Here is an 18,794-nt window from a genome sequence, read left to right on the forward strand (position 1 = left end):
ATAGAGTGGTTCTATGACTTCCCTTGATGTGAAAATCGTCATGATGGACACAGGGTGACCGTTGCTTCTGACGTTACATTTCTCTGCAGATACTTTGAAAACATGTATGGAGAAATGGGGAGAAAATGGCCAAAGATGCATGTGGAAGGAATGCAATGGACAACTTGCACATTGTTCCAAGGACTCTTTGTCACTTGCACATTTCAAGCTAGGGCCCAGCCCTTTCAAAATTAAAGCATATTCCAAAATTAAACTCAAGGGAGCTGCAGAGAAAGTGAGCCATTCATGTTCCTTTTTTATCACATCTCCTCTTGCCTAAATTCATGATTAAGTGGATGTTAGCATAGACTGAGGAATCAGAGACTGTACTTTAGTATCGTTCCAGGCACCCCCAACCTCGGCCCTCCAGATGTTTTGGAACTACAATTCCCATCATCCCTGGCCACTTATCCTGTTAGCTAGGGATGATGGGAGTTGTAGTCCTAAAACATCTGGAGGGCTGAGTTTGGGGGTGCCTGCTATAGTCCCTTGTTTCAACACCCTTGTCTCTTCAAACTCCAGTTCTGAAGATTATACTTCTATAAAGCTGGATTACGGACTCTCAGCACGCTCCCCAAACTAGAATTCCCAAGCTTCTTTAGGGAAAGCCAGGACACTTGAGCTGATATTAAACTGCTGTTTCTATCTTATTTCTATCTTTATTTTTTCTCTCTTTCTACCTTCATCAAGGTGCTCAAAATAACATGGTTATCCCCCCCATCAACCCATCGCCCAATGTTATCCTCACAACAAAAATCGTGAGGTGGGTTAGGCTGAGAAAGTATAAATAGCACACTGAGAGCCAGTGTGGTGTAGTGGTTAAGAGCGGTAGACTCGTAATCTGGGGAACCGGGTTCGCATCTCCGCTCCTCCACATGCAGCTGCTGGGTGACCTTGGGCTGGTCACACTTCTCTGAAGTCTCTCAGCCCCACTCACCTCACAGTGCTTGTTGCAGGGGAGGAAGGGAAAGGAGATTGTTAGCTGCTTTGAGACTCCTTCGGGTAGTGATAAAGCGGGATATCAAATCCAAACTACTACTCCTCCTCTTCTTCTTCTTCTTCTTCTTCTTCTTCTTCTTCTTCTTCTTCAATATTGCCCACTGAGCTTCATGGCTGAGTAAAGGTTCTACTTGGAAGTAAAATTCACCAGCCCCAGTTCAAAGTGAATACACATCACTCCATAAGCATAACCTACTAAGGATCTACAGTAAGCCACTTTTGAGTTCCCAACTCCCATTAGCCCCAGAAAGCATGGCCAACGGTCAGAGATTATGGGTGCTATAGTACATGGGTAGGCAAACTAAGGCCCGGGGGCCAGATCCAGCCCAATCGCCTTCTCAATCTGGCCTGTGGATGGTCTGGGAATCAGCGTGTTTTTACATGAGTAGAATGTGCCCTTTTATTTAAAATGCATCTCTGGGTTATTTCTGGGGCATAGGAATTCGTTCATTTCCCCCCAAAAAATCTAGTCCGGCCCCCCACAAGGTCTGAGGGACAGTGGAAAGGCCTCCTGCTGAAAAAGTCTGCTGGCCCCTGCTGTAGTGTAACAACTTCTGGAGGGACACAAGTTCCTCACCCATGCTTCAGCCAGACCTATAGGTAAAAAAGGTAAAGGTAAAGGGACCCCTGACCATTAGATCCAGTTGTGACCGACTCTGCGGTTGCGGCGCTCATCTCGCTTTATTGGCCGAGGGAACCGGCATACAGCTTCTGGGTCATGTGGCCAGCATGACTAAGCCGCTTCTGGCGAACCAGAGCAGCGCACGGAAACGCTGTTTACTTTCCCACTGGAGCAGTACCTATTTATCTACTTGCACTTTGATGTGCTTTCGAACTGCTAGGTTGGCAGGAGCAGGGACCGAGCAACGGGAGCTCACCCCGTCGCAGGGATTAGAACTGCCGACCTTCTGATTGGCAAGTCCTAGGCTCTGTGGTTTAACCCACAGCGCCACCCGCGTCCCTAGACCTATAGGACCTTATGTTAAATCCCGGTTAACTGAGTCTCACTTGAGATTAATGCACAAGCAACTATAAGCAGAGAAAAGACCAGCCCAGGCAGGGATTTAAATTATGCCCTCCAAGTTTTATTAAATTATACCCACCCTAATTCCTTTTTGAAGAGTTGCTAAGTTGCCACCACTTAGGCAGCTGGGGCAATGCAGTAGGAAACGAAGCAGTTTTCGCTTTTTGGCCAGTAACAGAAACCTGAAAAGTTAAGTCTACAATAGAGATAATTCACAGTCAAATGGGCTCCCTTAGTGGCTTCTCTGTGATACAACAATAACCTAAGTGCATGTAGAAAAAACAGAACAGCCTCTTACAACTCAAGTGCCAAAGACAAGAAAATAGGAAGTTTTTAACTGGCTGGGGACCAAACATTGTTTTAAAAATAAAATAGGAAATTGAGACCTCAGTACCTGAAGGAATAGCTGTTACCACCTCAGTCTGCCCCATGTCAAGAAATAAAAAATGGAGGTATTTTCCCATGAGCTATCCAAGGGCATTTAAGGTAACCAGAGAAAAACGCTTTGCAGTAGTGATCTTTTGCCAATCCCGCTCATCAAAGGTCCATCTTGCCATCATTTTGCTTTCTCTTTGGTACCAGGAAAACAGTTCCTTGTTCTCCCAGTCTTCTGGGTTTTATTCTAACCTGTTGTCTTACTGACCACTTTAGTGGGATTTAAAGATTAATTTTATTGTTATTTTAGTGTTCTCATCAACTGGGAACAGTTTGCCTGAATAACAGCATTATAAAACTATAAACTAAACAACGAATAAACAAATAAGGACCTTTTAAGGATGTGGACATATGAGATGGGAAATCTCTTCAGATTTCAGGAAAGAGCTAATGCTGAACTCTTGTTTATTTTCTAAGGCGGCACTGGAAATTAATTTAAAATATTATAAACAGAAAGAAGAGAAAAAGAAAATGTGCACTCTCTCTCTCTCTCCTCTCCTATGGTCCACTTGAAACTTGGCTAAGTTTTCTGTAAGAAGGTAGTAAAAAACAAAACAAAGCAAAACCTCACATTTTAATTAAAACTCATTGAACGAAACTGAAAGCAACCAAATCATGTTCCTCAAAGGCATTTGGAATCTTGATGGGGGGAAAATTCATATCATGATTAATACTAATGTCTCATGTTGAATGAATTCAGGATGGCAGATTTTTATAGGTGTTCCGAAATATATTTAAAGAGACTCCAGGAAGATAAGGTAGTTACAGCCATTGGTTCATCATGGGCTTCACTACTGGTGGGAACAGCTTAAGCGTTTGTCTGGTGCTGGTGCTCTCCGGCAAACTCGCGCAATCCAGCCCCCTTTCCAAATGCCCTGTGCTCCACACCCGGTGGAACCAAATGATCCAGACCAACTTGAACCATCTCTGCAGGACGGCCGGACAATTCCCTCTGCAATGCGTATCTGAGACAATGGACTTCAGGTTCCCTCTGAAAGCTCTCAACGCTCTGGAGAGTGACGGCGCCGTCATCATCATCCGCGAGGTTCTCCAGCAGAGCCTCAACGTTCTCGGCAAAGACCATCCTTGCGATGCCTGGAACGCGACGTGTCTCGAGTCCTTGCAGAGTGACCTGTACCAGCAAACCAAACAGCTGGAGGCGTGCGCAAAAGACATGCAGAGAGGAAAACTGGCAAACTCTGCCAACGGGGCACCATCTCCTTCGCCCATAAAAGTCAAGCGATACTTTCAAAGAATGAACAGTTTCCTAGCCGCCAACCAGCAGAGTCGCTGCGCCTGGGAGCTGGTCCACCTAGAACTGAAAGGCTGCTTTCTGTTCATAACCCAGCTTCTCAACAAGCTAAAGGAGTAAGGTAATAATATTATTTAAGTAATATTTTCATATACCTTGGCGTAAGAGCTTGGGGGAGTGCTCTTAGGCTAAGGTTAGGGGAACTCTGTATTTATTTATTTTTTAGTTAAGAATATTCTCATACAATGCTAAACACGGGAACTCTTTCGGAGAAGTCCCACTGAAATGAACAGAACTGGTCAACAGGAATGAATTGGAATCCCATTAAGTTGGAAGGATCTTATAGGTAACCTATAACAGAAGTTCCTGGTAACCTATATCAATGTATTAACACCCCAAAACATCAAATATGGTCTTTGGAAACTAGCCAGGAGTAGTTGTAGCATCCGTCTAAAAAAACAGCTAAAGAAGTCTCATTTACAGCAATTTTAATTAAAAGGAAGTGAATTGATGACTGCATAGTATACCAGATATTGCAGTGTGAAGATGAAAGAAAATCTAGTATTAATCTACAGGTGGGCATAAGGAATTAAAAACTTAGCAGCATATAATTAAAGTCACATCCATTATCCTGAATGTGTATGGTTCCCTTCTTTCACTTAAATCTTCGTATTTACTCACGTGTAGGGTACATTTCAACATGAAAGGTCACGGCTAGTGTAGAAAGAACAAATACTTTTTGGGTTTAATTGCTGATAAAAATCTGTAATTTTAAATCAGCTTTAAAAAAAATTAAGACAGATTTTGTTTTCTAAAAATATATTATAGTGTGTCTATTTTAAAATAAGGAGTCTTAAGTGAAATTCTGAATGTAGAACAAATGTGCTGAAGCCTACAATTACAAAAGACTGAATCATTACTGTCTATCAAACACCACATTGTGAATTATTGTTATTATTAAAAAATAAGTTAGTGAAGGAAGGGGAGAGGCAGCAAATTCAGGTTCCAATATCAGCAGTGCCATCTAAACAGGGTAGGTGAACCTCCCTGCCTTTAAGTACACAACACACACACACACACAAGCCAGTAGTCCTTGTTTTCCTGGGTGATGGATGGAGCGAGAATGTGCTTTCCTCCAACTCAGGGCAACTGGGAGTAAATAAGGAGTAAACGGATGCTCTGAAAGATTCATAGAAAACATGGGATCTAACCCACACCGTCTACATCCGTGGTTCCCAACGTGGGGCACACACACCACAGGGGAGTAATTAGATTTTTAAGGGGGACAATTTGAGAATGAATTATTAACAGTCAATGGCCTTTTAGGCTTCTTCCATGTGAAGGGGAGTTCACTTTTTGAATAAGAAGAATTATATGTCACGGGGGTGGGGAGATGAGGACTTTAGAGATGCTTAGGTGGGGTATGGCCAAAAAATGGTTAGGAACCACTGGTCTACCTGATCTGAACATGATCCCTCAGACACAAGCTGGGGAGTTTTGCTTCAAACGGAGGCGAAAGAGAAATCTTTTCCCATTCTCTCCCGATATCCCTTAGTTTCTTACATCCCCACCACATATGTAGGAAGGTCCCCTCTGCTTCTTGGCATTTCCAACACATTTTAGATCCCTTTTTAATACATTTTAACCAATTCACTCAGGGTGTGGTACTATTGTTTTACCTATTTTTTCCATTATTTGATTGATTGATTGATTGATTGATTGAACTTATATACCATCCTATACCCGGACGTCTCAGGGCGGTTCACAGCAAAGATCAAAATAAAAACCACAATATATATATAATCAAAATAAAAACAACCACCCAATAACACACATCCCACCCCCTAAAAAAGAGCCACATTTTAAAAGGCAATGGTGACGTTCTGGACGTTTCTGAACACCTGCAGCCAAATCCTGTGCATTTTGCTGGGAGTAAATCTAACCATGTTTGGAGAGGGGTCTTTCTTCCCAGACAAAGCAGCCCAGGATTGGAAGTTTAGCCTTAGAATCTTAGAATTGTAGAGTTGGACTGGACGCAACAAAACAACAACACCACAAACTGGCTTATAAGTATAAAATCAAATTTACTAGAATAATAGCTAGAATAGAGATAGATTTGTAACCATTCAAGCAACAAACTTACTAAGGTGCCATGTGTAAAACAAAGCCTGGAGATGCTGTAAACATGGAGTGGATAAATGTACAGCGGTACCTCGGGTTAAGTACTTAATTCGTTCCGGAGGTCCGTTCTTAACCTGAAACTGTTCTTAACCTGAAGCACCACTTTAGCTAATGGGGCCTCCTGCTGCTGCCATGCTGCCAGAGCACGATTTCTGTTCTCATCCTGAAGCAAAGTTCTTAACCCAAGGTAATATTTCTGGGTTAGCGGAGTTAGTAACCTGAAGCGTATGTAACCTGAAGCGTATGTAACCCAAGGTACCACTGTACAACTGTATCTTAACAAGTTACATGTGCAATCAATAAACGTTATACAGACTGGATAAATGGGCCATTCAACAAGTAGCGTAAGTCCAATCACGGAACGGTAACCTTGTGTCGCCACAATGGCAAGGGTAGCACACTGGAGAATATGAAAAAGTTTCTCAAAGCTGTTTTTCAAAGATTGAACTGGATGAGATGTTCTTCAATGGGTCTTGAGTTGGAAACACGAAGCCGTAGGCATGGATCAATCACAGGAAGGCAAATCAAAGCCATCACGCTGGTGAGAATAACGCAAGTGGGCAAAAGGAGACCTGTTGTCTGGATATATTACAGGTTTCGCTACACGCTTGTTAAGATACAGCTGTACATTTATCCCCTCCATGTTTACAGTATCTCCAGGCTTTGTTTTGCTCATGGCACCTCAGTATGTTTGTTGCTTGAATGGTTACAAGTCTATCTCTATTCTAGCTATTATTCTAGTAAATTTGATTTTATACTTGTAAGCCAGTTTGTGGTGTTGTTGTTTTGTTGCATTATTATTACTGTCACCACATTTGATACTTTGTGTATATACTTTGCAGAGTTGGAGTGGACGACCAGGATCATCTAGTTACAGATAGGTAGCCGTGTTGGTCTGCCATAGTCAAAATAAAAAAAATCCTTCCAGTAGCACCTTAAAGACCAACTAAGTTAGTTCTTGGTATGAGCTTTCGTGTGCATGCACACTTCTTCAGATACCAAACAGTCTGGCTCTGTTGATCCGTTGTCTAACTTCATCTGCTGGGTATTTTAGTTCTAAAAAGGTTTGCTGTAGATCTCTTAGGTGAGAGTCTCTGTCTGTAGAATTGGAACAGATGCGGCTGTAATGTAGTGCCTGGCTATATACAATGGACTGTTTGGTATGTTTGGGATGGTAGCTAGAGGCATGTAGATATGTTTGTCAGTCAGTTGGTTTACGGTATAAGGTGGTGTCTATGCACCCATCCTGTATTTTTATAGTAGTGTCCCAAAAATGTATTTCTTGCATAGATTGATTCATTGTAAGGTTGATTGTGGGGTGAAAATTATTAAATTTCTGGTGAAAGGTGTCCAGGGTCTGTTGACCATGTGTCCAGATGATAAAAATATCGTCAATGTATCGCAGGTACAAGAGAGGTTTGAGTGAGTAGGAGTTTAGGAAACGTTGTTCTAAATCTGCCATGATCATCTAGTTCATGTGTAGGCAAACTAAGGTCCGGGAGCTGGATCCGTCCCAATCGCCTTCTCAATCCGGCCCAGGAATCAGCGTGTTTTTACATGAGTAGAATGTGTGCTTTTATTTAAATTGCATCTCTGGGTTATTTGTGGGGCATAGGAATTCGTTATTCCCCCCCCCCCAAAAAAAATATAGTTCAGCACCCCGACAAGGTCTGAGGGACAGTGGAAACATGCTGATTCCCGGACTGTCCGCGGGCCGGATTAAGAAGGTGATTGGGCCGCATCCGGCCCCCGGGCCTTAGGTTGTCTACCCCTGATCTAGTTCAACCCTCTGCAATGCAAGACTCTTTTGCCCATTGTGGGGCTCCAACCATCAAATGGAAGTTGCTTCCTTGCATGTGAACAGGGGGTCGTCACAAACAAATCTGCCTCTTTTTCCTAAGCAGGCTTAATTCTGCTCTGCAAAAGGCATGTCGGTTGCAAGAGCAAAGGTTTAACGATTAAGCTCCTTGGTTATACCAAAGGCTGTATTTAGTTGCAAACCATTATGCGAAAGCAATCAGTTGGCATGCGTGCTTATCCAGCAAATACAGGAATTGCAAAATGGGAAACTAAAGGCTAAAGTCTAAATCATGTCTTTTCCCTTGAGATCTTTCAAATCACATTTTTAAAAATAAACGATTCAAAAATCTTTCCACTGTCCTATATGCCATATTATTGTACGGTTTCCTGTTCTTTAGAGTATTAGTTTTGTATCTGCGTTATTCTTGGCATTTTTAAAAGCATCATTTAAAAATATATACAGACATACCTCGGGTTACAGCTGCTTCAGGTTGCGTTTTTTCGGGTTGCGGACAGCCAAAACCCAAAAGTACCGGAACGCGTTACTTCCGGGTTTCGGCGGTCGCGCATGCACATAAGTGCTAAATCGCGCTTTGCACATGCGCAGAAGCGTGTGCGCAGATGCGGGTTGCGAAAGCTGCAGGTTGCGAACGTGCATCCCGCACGGATCACGTTCGCAACCCGAGCGTCCACTGTATACAGTGGTGCCTCGCAAGACGAAATTAATTCGTTCCGCAAGTTTTTTCGTCTAGCGAAGCACGAAATCCCATAGGAATGCATTGAAATTCAATTAATGCTTTCCTATGGTCAAAAAAAGTCCAAACAAAGCCAAATTTGGTACAACAAGAGTCTATTAAGTGCTCTTTAAAGTCACACATACTGTAAAGAGCATTTCAAAAATTGAAGGAACAATAAATTAAGTTTCTAAACATGACAGAAAAACTTTTTTTAAAAAAACAACAACATGGCCCAATGGTCACAGAAAATCATAAAAATTTAAAAAAAAACCACACAAGTTCCCAGATTCTTGCAAACCCCTCCTCAACTGTTCCCCCAGCCACCCACCACACAGAAATTCAAATCCAGATTTTTTTAAAAAAAAACAACAACAACATGGCCCAATGGTCACAGAAAATCATAAAAATTCAAAAAAAAGAAGAAAAAAACCCCACACAAGTTCCCAGATTCTTGCAAACCCCTCCTCAACTGTTCCCCCAGCCACCCGCCACACAGAAATTCAAATCCAGATTTGTTTTAAAAAAACAGCAGAGTGGCCCAGTGGTCACAGAAAATCATAAAAATGCAGAAAAAACCACACAAGCTCCCAGATTCTTGCAAACCCCTCCTCAACTGTTCCCCCAGCCACCCGCCACACAGAAATTCAAATCCAGATTTGTTTTAAAAAAACAGCAGAGTGGCCCAGTGGTCACAGAAAATCATAAAAATGCAGAAAAAAACACACAAGCTTCCAGATTCTTGCAAGCCCCTCCTCAACTGTTCCCCCAGCCACCCGCCACACACAAATTCAAATCCAGATTTGTTTTAAAAAAACAGCAGAGTGGCCCAGTGGTCACAGAAAATCATAAAAATGCAGAAAAAAACACACAAGCTTCCAGATTCTTGCAAGCCCCTCCTCAACTGTTCCCCCAGCCACCCACCACACACAAATTCAAATCCAGAATTTTTTTAAAAAAACAGCAGAGTGGCCCAATGGTCACAGAAAATCATAAAAATTCAAAAAAAAAAACAACCAACCACACAAGTTCCCAGATTCTTGCAAACCCCTCCTCAACTGTTCCCCCAGCCACCCACCACACAGAAATTCAAATCCATTTTTTTTAAAAAAAAACAGCAGAGTGGCCCAATGGTCACAGAAAATCATAAAAATTCAAAAAAAACAAAAAAACCCCAAGCTTCCAGATTCTTGCAAACCCCTCCCCAACACCAAGTCCTTGAATTCCAAACACCCCAACCCAAAATCCAACCCCCCCAAAAAAAAGTTTTAAAAGAAGTTTTGGAAAAGCCTCAAAAATCACCAAAAACCTCAAAAAAGGCTACCACATCGCGTTCTATGAGTTGCTCCTCGAAGTCAAGTTGCAACTGTATTAACGGTGTTAAGAAAAAGGAAACAAACTTGCAAGACGTTTTCGTTTTTCGTCTTGCGAAGCAAGCCCATAGGGAAATTCGTCTTGCGAAGCAGCTCAAAAAAACGGAAAACCCTTTCGTCTAGCGAGTTTTCCGTCTTGCGGGGCACCACTGTAATGATAATATGTGATATTTATAGAGAACAATTGTTCAAAGCACTTCACGTAACTTACACCAGGGTTGCAGCATTGTACAACTGTTGCGTGTGAAGACCCCCCCCCCCAAGAAAGACACAGTTGACAACAATATTAGTTCAAGGTTATTGGCATAAGTTTGGTCATAGCTTTATTGATTTAACAGAATGTGAGTGGTTTGCTTAGGCCAGTGTTTCCCAACCGGTGTTCCTCGGGCGAGTCGGAGGGAGGGAGGCGGGCGAGTCGGGAGGGAGGGAGGCGGGCGAGTCGGGCGGTGAGAGGCGGGGCGGCGGCGGCGAGGAGAGGCCGCCCAGCGCGGGGCTCTCGCCGTCTGCCTGCCTGGCTGCCTGCGTGGCGCTGACGTCACGGGGCTGTAACGTGCCCCACATAGGCACACGCGGGGCGGCGAGCGAGCTCCCTCCCACATCCCATCGCCGGCTCTGCACCAGGCGGTAGAGCTTGGCGAAGTCGTCGCGCTGAAAGGCCAGCAGCGCGCGCGCCTTGGCCAGGCTCTCGCCCGCCTGCGCCTCCAGGCACGGCGCTTTGGCGTCGGGCGGTAGCGAGCCCAGGAAGCGGCCCAGCCGGCCGGGGTCGCCTGCCTGCAGCAGCGCCTCGCACACGCACGAGACCTGCTCCGCCGAGAAGCGCGGCGAGCGCGGAGGATCGGGCGCGGCGGAGGCCAGCCCCGCGCTTGGAGAGGACGCAGCAGCCTTCGCCAAACCCGATCCTCCTCCTTCTGCTCCGCCGCCGTCCTCTGGCTCTCGGCTGGGAGGAGCCTGCGGCGACGGGGCGGGCGCCGAAGTTGGCAGAAGTTGGCGCGCCTCCTCCTCCTGCCTCTGCTCTCCTCCGGCGGTGGGGGCGCGCCGCCCTCCCCGGCCGGGGGGGCTCGGCGGGGCCCGCGGGGAAGGAGGCCATGTTCGCGGCGCGTGGGATCGCGGCCCCCCTCGCCCGCCTCCGGCCTGCTCCCCTCCCCCTGCGCGCTGCCCTAGCCGTGCGGGTCTCCTCCCCCTGCGCCGCCTTCCCCTTTCCACATCCTAGGAGCCGCGGTCCGCCTTCCGCCCCCGGGCCGCGGCGCGGCTCCCAGCCCAGGCTGGCCTCCGCCTCCTGGGACGCGCGCCCACCCCCGCGGCCCCCCAAATTTCGGAGCAACTCTCCAGATGCTTCTCCCCCGCCTCGGTCTCCCTCCTTTCCACTTCTCTTCCCCCCTTCCTTCCCTCTTTCTTTCTCTTTCTCTCCCACCCGCCTTTCCTTCTATTAACTTTCCTTTCCCCTTCCCATGTAGAACAGTCCCTGCAAATAAAAACCTAGCATATTTGGAAGAGGGATGCTAGCCTAACCATTACCTTCTATGCTGTTACTATTTTTTTATTTTTTTTTACCTAAGTAAATAGTGACCTTTCCCCATCTGGCATGGTGGTGTGCCTCGAGATTTTTTTCATGAAACAAGTGTGCCTTTGCCCAAAAAAGGTTGGGAAACACTGGTTTAGGCATTGGTACGATTAGCTGCGCCGACGCCTCCGGCAGGGCAGCACTGACAACTGGACACCGGCAGAAGTCAGTAAGGGTAAACATACTGGGGGAAGCATTGGTTTGACCACAGATGCAACCTCACCCCAAAACGCTCCCAGGTGCTCTGCCGTGGCCCTAACCCCTGGATGGGGATCGGACAAAAGCATGGCGAGCCCCTGGATTCCTTTAACGGAATACCCTATCGCACACTGGGAGGGGCAGGTATGACAACCTACCCTACCCTCCACACTGAACCAATGCCTAACCACCAAACATTACAAAATTATGGCGATTTGCTATGCGGCAGGCGAAACCCAAGTGGCACCAGCCCATCAGCCAAATGGAAAAATTCCTACTGGGCCCCTGCCCCAAGAACAGATGACCCACGACGGCATAGCAAGGTGGTAAAGGTAAAGGTAAAGGGACCCCTGATCATTAGGTCTAGTCGTGGATGACTCTGGGGTTGCGGCGCTCATCTCGCTTTATTGGCCGAGGGAGCCGGCGTACAGCTTCCGGGTCATGTGGCCAGCATGACTAAGCCTCTTCTGGCGAACCAGAGCAGCGCACGGAAATGCTCTTTACCTTCCCGCCGGAGCGGTACCTATTTATCTACTTGCACTTTGACGCCTGGCCCCAAAATGGTAACTAGACGTTCCGTTTTGGAAACTGCAGCCCTGGTTTAAGGAGCCATTTGGTACCTAGCTTGTATATCTGAGTTTCTAACACTGTGTCCAGATGGTCTTTATTCTTAATTCACTGAAATAACGGCACTAATGCAAAAAATCCCCCACCTTTTCTTTTCCCCTAGGAACAGGTGAAAGAAGCCCATGCTCATCGATTTGTTACAAGTTACCTCAACCAGGATACAGACACTGAAACCCATGTCCACAACATTCAGGGAGCAACAACTGTGACCAGCTTCACCAATTCTATTTTTTTTTCCACCAGTTTTGCGTTTACAGATGAACAAACAAAAAAACAGGCAGACGAGCTGGTCAACCAAATCATCCTCTGTGCCATTTGTTTCTTAATTATGTGCAGACATTAAGCATTTTTATAATATGCACAGCGCTTTAAGAATTTTTGGGTAAATTGAGTCTCACATGCAAAAATCACAACGCTGGAAAAACCGTGAAGCCAGCCACTGCCTCTAGATAGCTCCATCCTTATTTCAGACATTGTGATATATCAGTATATCGCAGTGTTTAGCTTGTGATATACCACAAGGTTGAAAAACAGGTATCGGCCAGGCACAATGAAATCATAATTTAGAAAGGCAGCCACAATCCACAGAACACAAGGGCTTTGTTTTGCTCCAGATTGTTCAGTAAGTCTCCTGGTGTTACAGGGATTTTCTTCCCTTTAATACTATAACCAGTAGACATCTAGCCAAACGCACAATTTGCCTTCAGTGTAAACTTAATACGGCTTCGCAACAACCCATCCGATCAGTAGAACTGCACGGCGTTATTTCGTATTTCGACGGTTTGCTCCAATCAAAGAACTGGACCCGTTTTACTAAATATCTGTAATTTAAACTTGGTGAAGCAGAGAAGTATAATTTCATTCTATGCTTGCTTCATTTTTTAAAACTTATCCAAGTCAGGGATTTGTTAAGTGTTGGAATGACTCACAGCTGGGTGGACTTTTGTTGTGGGAGAGAAGATGCTGAGAAAGAAGGAAAAGGCAATTTGGGCACTTTTCAATTCTGAGCGAAGAAAACAAGTTAGTAGATCCATCTCCTACGAGACACTGGGAATCACAGCAATATGTTTCAATATGCCCACCGACAGACAACATGCCAGTGAAGCAGCAGGCAGGACTGAACTCTCTGCTCATCTTCAGAGGTCTTCTTCATCAGCAGGAAGGAACCACACACCTCGTCCATCTTCGCACATCGCCCTGTGAAACAGCCTTACGGACCAAATTGGACCCCCTTGCGGGCTAAGGCTGGAGGTCATCCCTAGTTTATTTGATGAATTGTACGTACCATTAGGTTGAAACAGAACCTCTAAGCAGTTTACAAGAAATAGTAAAAATACCTTTAAAAAGTCGTGTGATGCCCCAATGGCAGCCTCTGCATGGTATGCTGAAGTTAACCAGAGCCATCGTCTTGGGGTTCTCCCAACAAACACCACACCAGAATATTGGATAAAAAGGACCCCTGACCATTAGGTCCAGTCGTGGCCGACTCTGGGGTTGCGGCGCTCATCTCGCTTTATTGGCTGAGGGAGCCGGCGTACAGCTTCCGGGTTATGTGGCCAGCATGACTAAGCCACTTCTGGTGAACCAGAGCAGCGCATGGAAATGCCGTTTACCTTCCCACCAGAGTGGTACCTATTTATCTACTTGCATTTTGACGTGCTTACGAACTGCTAGGTTGGCAGGAGCAGGGACTGAGCAACGGGAGCTCACCCCGTTGCGGGGATTTGAACCGCCGACCTTCTGATTGGCAAGTCCTCCACTCTATGGTTTAACCCACAGCACCACCCGTGTCCCAGAATATTGGATAGGCCAATGCTTTTCCTGAAGGGCTACCATGAGGATACAGTCAGGGGTGCTAGGATCACATCACTTTCCCATCCACAGCCTAGCGACCGAGCGGCATCTCCTCAAGGGCTGGACTCGACATCTCCCGTTCCTGCCCTCTGAAGCTACAATTTGGCACTCACCCTGCCCCGGGATCGAACCCACTCTACTGCTGAACTAAATCCTTATCCCATGAACTGGTTCGCTTTGGAGGTGTCATCTGAAGTTAAGTAGGGCATGTTTTAGAAACAGACACCCACATGCAGCTAGGGTCAACAGGGAAGCAAATTTCTAACTCAAGGGTCCACAGGCACAACAGAAAGCAGGAGAAACTGCTGGCAACGCACATACGCTGCACCAAATGTGGGTGCAATGAAAGGACTCTGTGGGCCCAGACATTCCAGCTTTATTTTATTGTCACTGATTAAATTTGCAGGCCACCTTCCATCCATAGATCTTTTAACACAAGTTAAAAAAAGAAAAACACAAAATAGGTAATAAAAACAAGACTAAAAGCAAAAACTCCCCTCCCACAAAACATTTAATCAGCCAAAGGCCTGGCTGAAGAGAAACACTTTCGCCCTGCACCTAGAGGTGCCAGCCAAACTTCCCAGGAGAGAAAATTGCACAAACAGGGAGCCACTGCAGAAAAGGCCCTGTTCTCATGTTGCCACCCTTCCAGACCTCTCATGGAGGAGGCACACAAAGAAGGGCCTCAGATTAGGATCGCAGGGTCTGGGACGGATCATATGGAGAGAGGCAGTCCTTGAGGCACTACAGTCCTGAGCCATTTAAGGCTTTAAGTGTCAAAACCAGCACTTTGAATTGGGCCCAGAATCTAATTGGCAGCCAGTGCAGTGGGACCAGAATCGGTGTAATATGCTCAAACAGTCTTGCTCCGGCAAGCAACCTGGCTGCTGAATTCTGCACTAGCTGAAGTTTTGTCTTCTACATATAATGCATTGCAGTTATCGAACCTTGAGGTTGCCAGAGCGTAGACAACAGTAGTTAGGCTGTCCCTGCCCAGACAGGGGTGCAGCTGGGCTACCAACCAAAGCTGGTGTAAGGCTTGATAATGAACTGAGCAGGCAAGTGTGAGGTTCCTCTGTCCAACTCAGCTGTCAGGGCTGCATGGATCCTGTCCAAAAAGCTGTAACTGGGCTTCCTCTGCGAGATCAGTTTGATTACTGCTTTCTGTAGAAAGCTCTACTCATGCAAAGACACTGGATCAGGAGTGTTCGAAACTCAAGATATATAACCTAATCAATAACACTTTATATTTTAAAGAACAAATCTCAAAGCAGTTTACAACACCATCCAATAAAACAATCCAAAATAAAAGAAAGTTAAGCTTCAAGGAAAATAGTTCAGATCCTTCGCCAAGTGACATTTTTGATTTCACAAGTCGCCAACCAGAGATTCCCCAGGTGGTCGCCATCGGACCCACACCAATCGCAAAACGTGCCTGGCTAATTTCTAACACTGTCCAGGATCGGTGCCAACCCAACTGTTGATTATGAATACTGAATGCGGTGGTTGGGAGGGGGTTGAAATCTCCACCCGGCCCCGGTTTTTTGTTTCGAGGGGTGAGGAGAAGAGAGATTACGCAGCAGGAAACAACAACAACAACAATATCAGCAAGTGATGTTTTCAAAAGAACTAATATGGGTTAATTAGCTTTGCACGCCTGCAATGTATATATAGCATTACGACACAGCTTGTCACATCCGCTCTGGGAGAAATTCAGACTCCTGCGTAGGCTAGTCAAAGGCCTGTAATGACCACTCGTTTTTCAATTCCACATTTTCGCAATTAAAAGCAATTGCCACCGGACACCCATGATTACAGAGAGGTTCCCGGGTGCCCTATTTGTTTCGCCCTCGCTGGAAAAAACAAGGATGTGGCCTGCCCCACGACCTGCCCAGCAAGAACAACAAGGCAACTCACCTTCCACATTTGCCAGGCTTTAGTCGGAAACCCGTTGAGCTGAACTGGCCTCCTGGACTGCTTTTCTGACATGCAAACGGGCGCCTGGGATCGACTCAGCCGCGGCGCTTGCAGCCTCCAGTTTACATAATAACCGTGTGTCACTTCCATTTGTAATGAGCTTTGCCCGAGAGGTGACAAACAGGTCACCAATCCCTGGGCTTCGGCTCTGGGCCTTCCCCCCCCCTCACACCCGGAAACGAAGGGAGGGGGCTTCCATTTTGAGATTCCCGCCTTGTGGCTGCGCAGAGGCGATGGGCTAAGAGCTGTTGCGAAAAGGCCTTCTTCCCCGGCCCTTTTGTCAGATAACAGAGACACCCTTGCGGGACACTCACGTTTCCAGCTTTCCCCTCCCTCCATAAATACAAATCCAACCTACTTTGAAGCAGCAAACCTGGAATAACCAGTCCCCCTCGAGGCAGCAAAATCACAGCTCCCTTAAAAGCACCAGGCAAATCCCTTAAGCAGGGAATAAACAGACAGCACACTTGGCCACTTGGGATTTCGGCTCCGCACAAATCCATATGTTTACTTTCTTCCCATTCCTTACCGAATGTGGTTCAATGCATACTCCAGCTTTTCAAAACTAACCATCCTCAGGGTTTTCTTTTTATAAAAAAAACCACACGGTTGCTTCCAAAAAGGGTCCTCCTTTCTTCTCTCTTAATCTCCAGATATCTGACTTTTAAACAATAGGTTAAACAAAAGCCCTCTGTTTCTGTGGGTGACTGGTGTGTGTGTATGTGTTTTAAGAGAATGCTAGGAATCTTTGAATGGGGCGCAGGAAGAAAATAAAAAAGGGGGGCTGTTGCATCCTTTGTGTGCCTGCTGTTTAAAATGTTTTAAAAAAGAAAAACCAGAGAAGGAAGAGCGAATGAAACTTTTCTCCCCACCCCCCCCCACGCAATAAAGGGAGAGGCTGAAAATCCAGATGTTTGACAGAAGACCCAGAACAGCTCCCTGACAACAAATCTCCAGCTTCCCCAGCGGAGGAGAAAGGAATCTTAACTGCAACTCGTGGAATGTGGTTGTGTCACTAAATTGCATGTGGGTTGTGTTTCTCTCCCCCCCCCCCGCCGCAAAAAAAGTAAAGTAAAAAGTCCAAGCAACAACCAGTTGAATGGGATTGCACAACAAAAGTCACAACAGGCGTTGCTATTTCCCCTTTTCCCCAAATATCACCAAGGGCTGGAATTCCCCCCCCCCCACTTAACACACACATATATCGATCTGCTTCAAGTCGCAATTTTTTCTTCCACGCGCACTTATTTTCTCGAACCTCCTTCCAGCCAAAGGCAGCGGAGCCAAAAGGGCAAGAGGCGAGCGCATGACTGCAACGAGGCAAGAAAGAACTTCATTTTTTGTGCTCGCTGTTGCTACAGGGTCTTAATTCAAACCACCGTGCAATCGCTCCGAGAAGGGGGGGGGGAGGAAAAGGGAACAGAAGGCACGAGCTCGGGGGGGGGGGGGAGAGGTCGGGAATGCCCAGCCCTTGGATCACTGAAATTGCACCACTGGAGGGGCGCATTGCTGCACGCTCTCCTCGAGAGTAAAGTTCCAAAGTCACCTCCGAGTGAAAAACATGCAGAGAGAGGATGGGGGGGGGCACACCGGCCGCTCCTGCCCCACGACCCACCCACTCCTCCACCCAACGCTTACTCGGGAGTAAATGAACAAACACACAGAGCACCGAGCATCCGTGGGACTTGGTTCCCGGGGGGAACGAGCTGGGATCTGGCTTGCATTTTGGCTGCAAACGGAGGAACGCGGGGAGGCGCGCCAAGTTTGCGCGCACGCACACATTGTTGCACAATTCAAGATGCGCAGCTTTCTCCTCCACGCACGTCTACCCCCCCCCCCATCCCCATCTCTCTCCTTCCATTCCGGTGCAAGGATCTTAAGCGATCCCAAGTGGAAAGCGGAGGAGGAAGGGTTGGGTTGGGCAGCCCCCCCCCCGCAAAAACAAAGCGATCCACGTCTCCTCGGGGGTTTACCTTGTAAGCCCGCTGGCGACTGCCTGCGATGGTTTCTCCTGGCGCTCCCTTCTTTCTTTGCGCACCCGCAAATCCAAGGCTTTGGGGACGGGTGGAAACACAAAAAAGAAAAAGCGCACGCCGAGTCGGTTCCAAAAGAGGGGGATCTGGCCCTGGGAAGGCGGGAGGAGGGGAGGGATCTATTGCACGGGGCCAGGGGGCATAGCGCTCTCCGATCGCCGTGCCTCGGGCGGAGGAGCCGGAGAAGAGTCGCTTGCTGCCGCGCCGACGTCCACCCTCGCCCGGGACTCGGGCGGCCCTGGCGGCTGAGCAGGGAAAGGGCCGAGGCGCAACCCCTGGCGGACGCGGCCGGGCGCTGCAGCCCGAGCCTTGCAAGCGCCGGGGGCGGCCCGGGGAGCGTGGCTAAAGTCCCGTCCCTAAACGGAAAGCCTGGAGTGCCTTACAGCCCTAGAAATGTGGGATTGGAAAGGGCGTGGCAGCTGCGCACCCCCTCCCTAAATCAGGTGAATAAATAAAAATACAGTATTCAAAAGCAGTTCTCCCCCCCCAAAAAAAAAAAAAATGTTTAAAGGTACTCTCATTATCCTACTCATATTGAAATCTTGCCTCTCGCAGTGCCGGATTTACGCATAAGCTAAAGAAGCTATAGGTCAGGGCTCCACTCTCCTGGGGGGGGGGGCAAAAAATCAAAGGAAAAAACAACGGGATGTACATTTCCAAAATATAAGGTAAATAAATAAAAAAAAAACCTATATACAGCAACAGTA

The 18,794-nt window shown here is 46.8% G+C and overlaps 2 protein-coding genes across 5 annotated transcripts in view; one reads left to right on the top strand and one right to left on the bottom strand.

Annotated features, from left to right (window-relative positions):
* The window catches only part of MOB3B (MOB kinase activator 3B), a 95,619-nt gene extending 77,286 nt beyond the window's left edge, over window positions 1-18,333 (bottom strand). Inside the window, exon 1 of one of the 4 annotated variants that reach the window (XM_082205252.1) lies at window positions 18,028-18,333. The gene's annotated coding sequence lies outside the window, so the exon portion shown is untranslated. Of the gene's footprint in view, window positions 1-15,994; window positions 16,459-17,673; window positions 17,695-18,027 lie in introns of those variants that run through there. The other 3 variants (XM_082205249.1, XM_082205251.1, XM_082205250.1) reach the window with 3 other exon arrangements.
* On the top strand, window positions 3,002-12,424 carry IFNK (interferon kappa). Its single transcript, XM_082205260.1, has 2 exons — window positions 3,002-3,870; window positions 12,327-12,424. Exon 1 carries the CDS (start codon window positions 3,279-3,281, stop codon window positions 3,867-3,869), a length of 591 nt encoding a protein of 196 aa, XP_082061386.1. The 5' UTR covers window positions 3,002-3,278; the 3' UTR covers window position 3,870; window positions 12,327-12,424.
* Window positions 18,334-18,794: the final 461 nt, after the last annotated feature.

This window comes from Podarcis vaucheri (assembly GCF_965113315.1).
Source record: "Podarcis vaucheri genome assembly, chromosome: 17".
Lineage (NCBI taxonomy): Eukaryota > Metazoa > Chordata > Lepidosauria > Squamata > Lacertidae > Podarcis > Podarcis vaucheri.

What these genes read in the sequence shown, in the direction of transcription:
- IFNK (XM_082205260.1), top strand. Translation starts at nt 3,279, where the DNA reads ATGGGCTTCACTACTGGTGGGAACAGCTTAAGCGTTTGTCTGGTGCTG.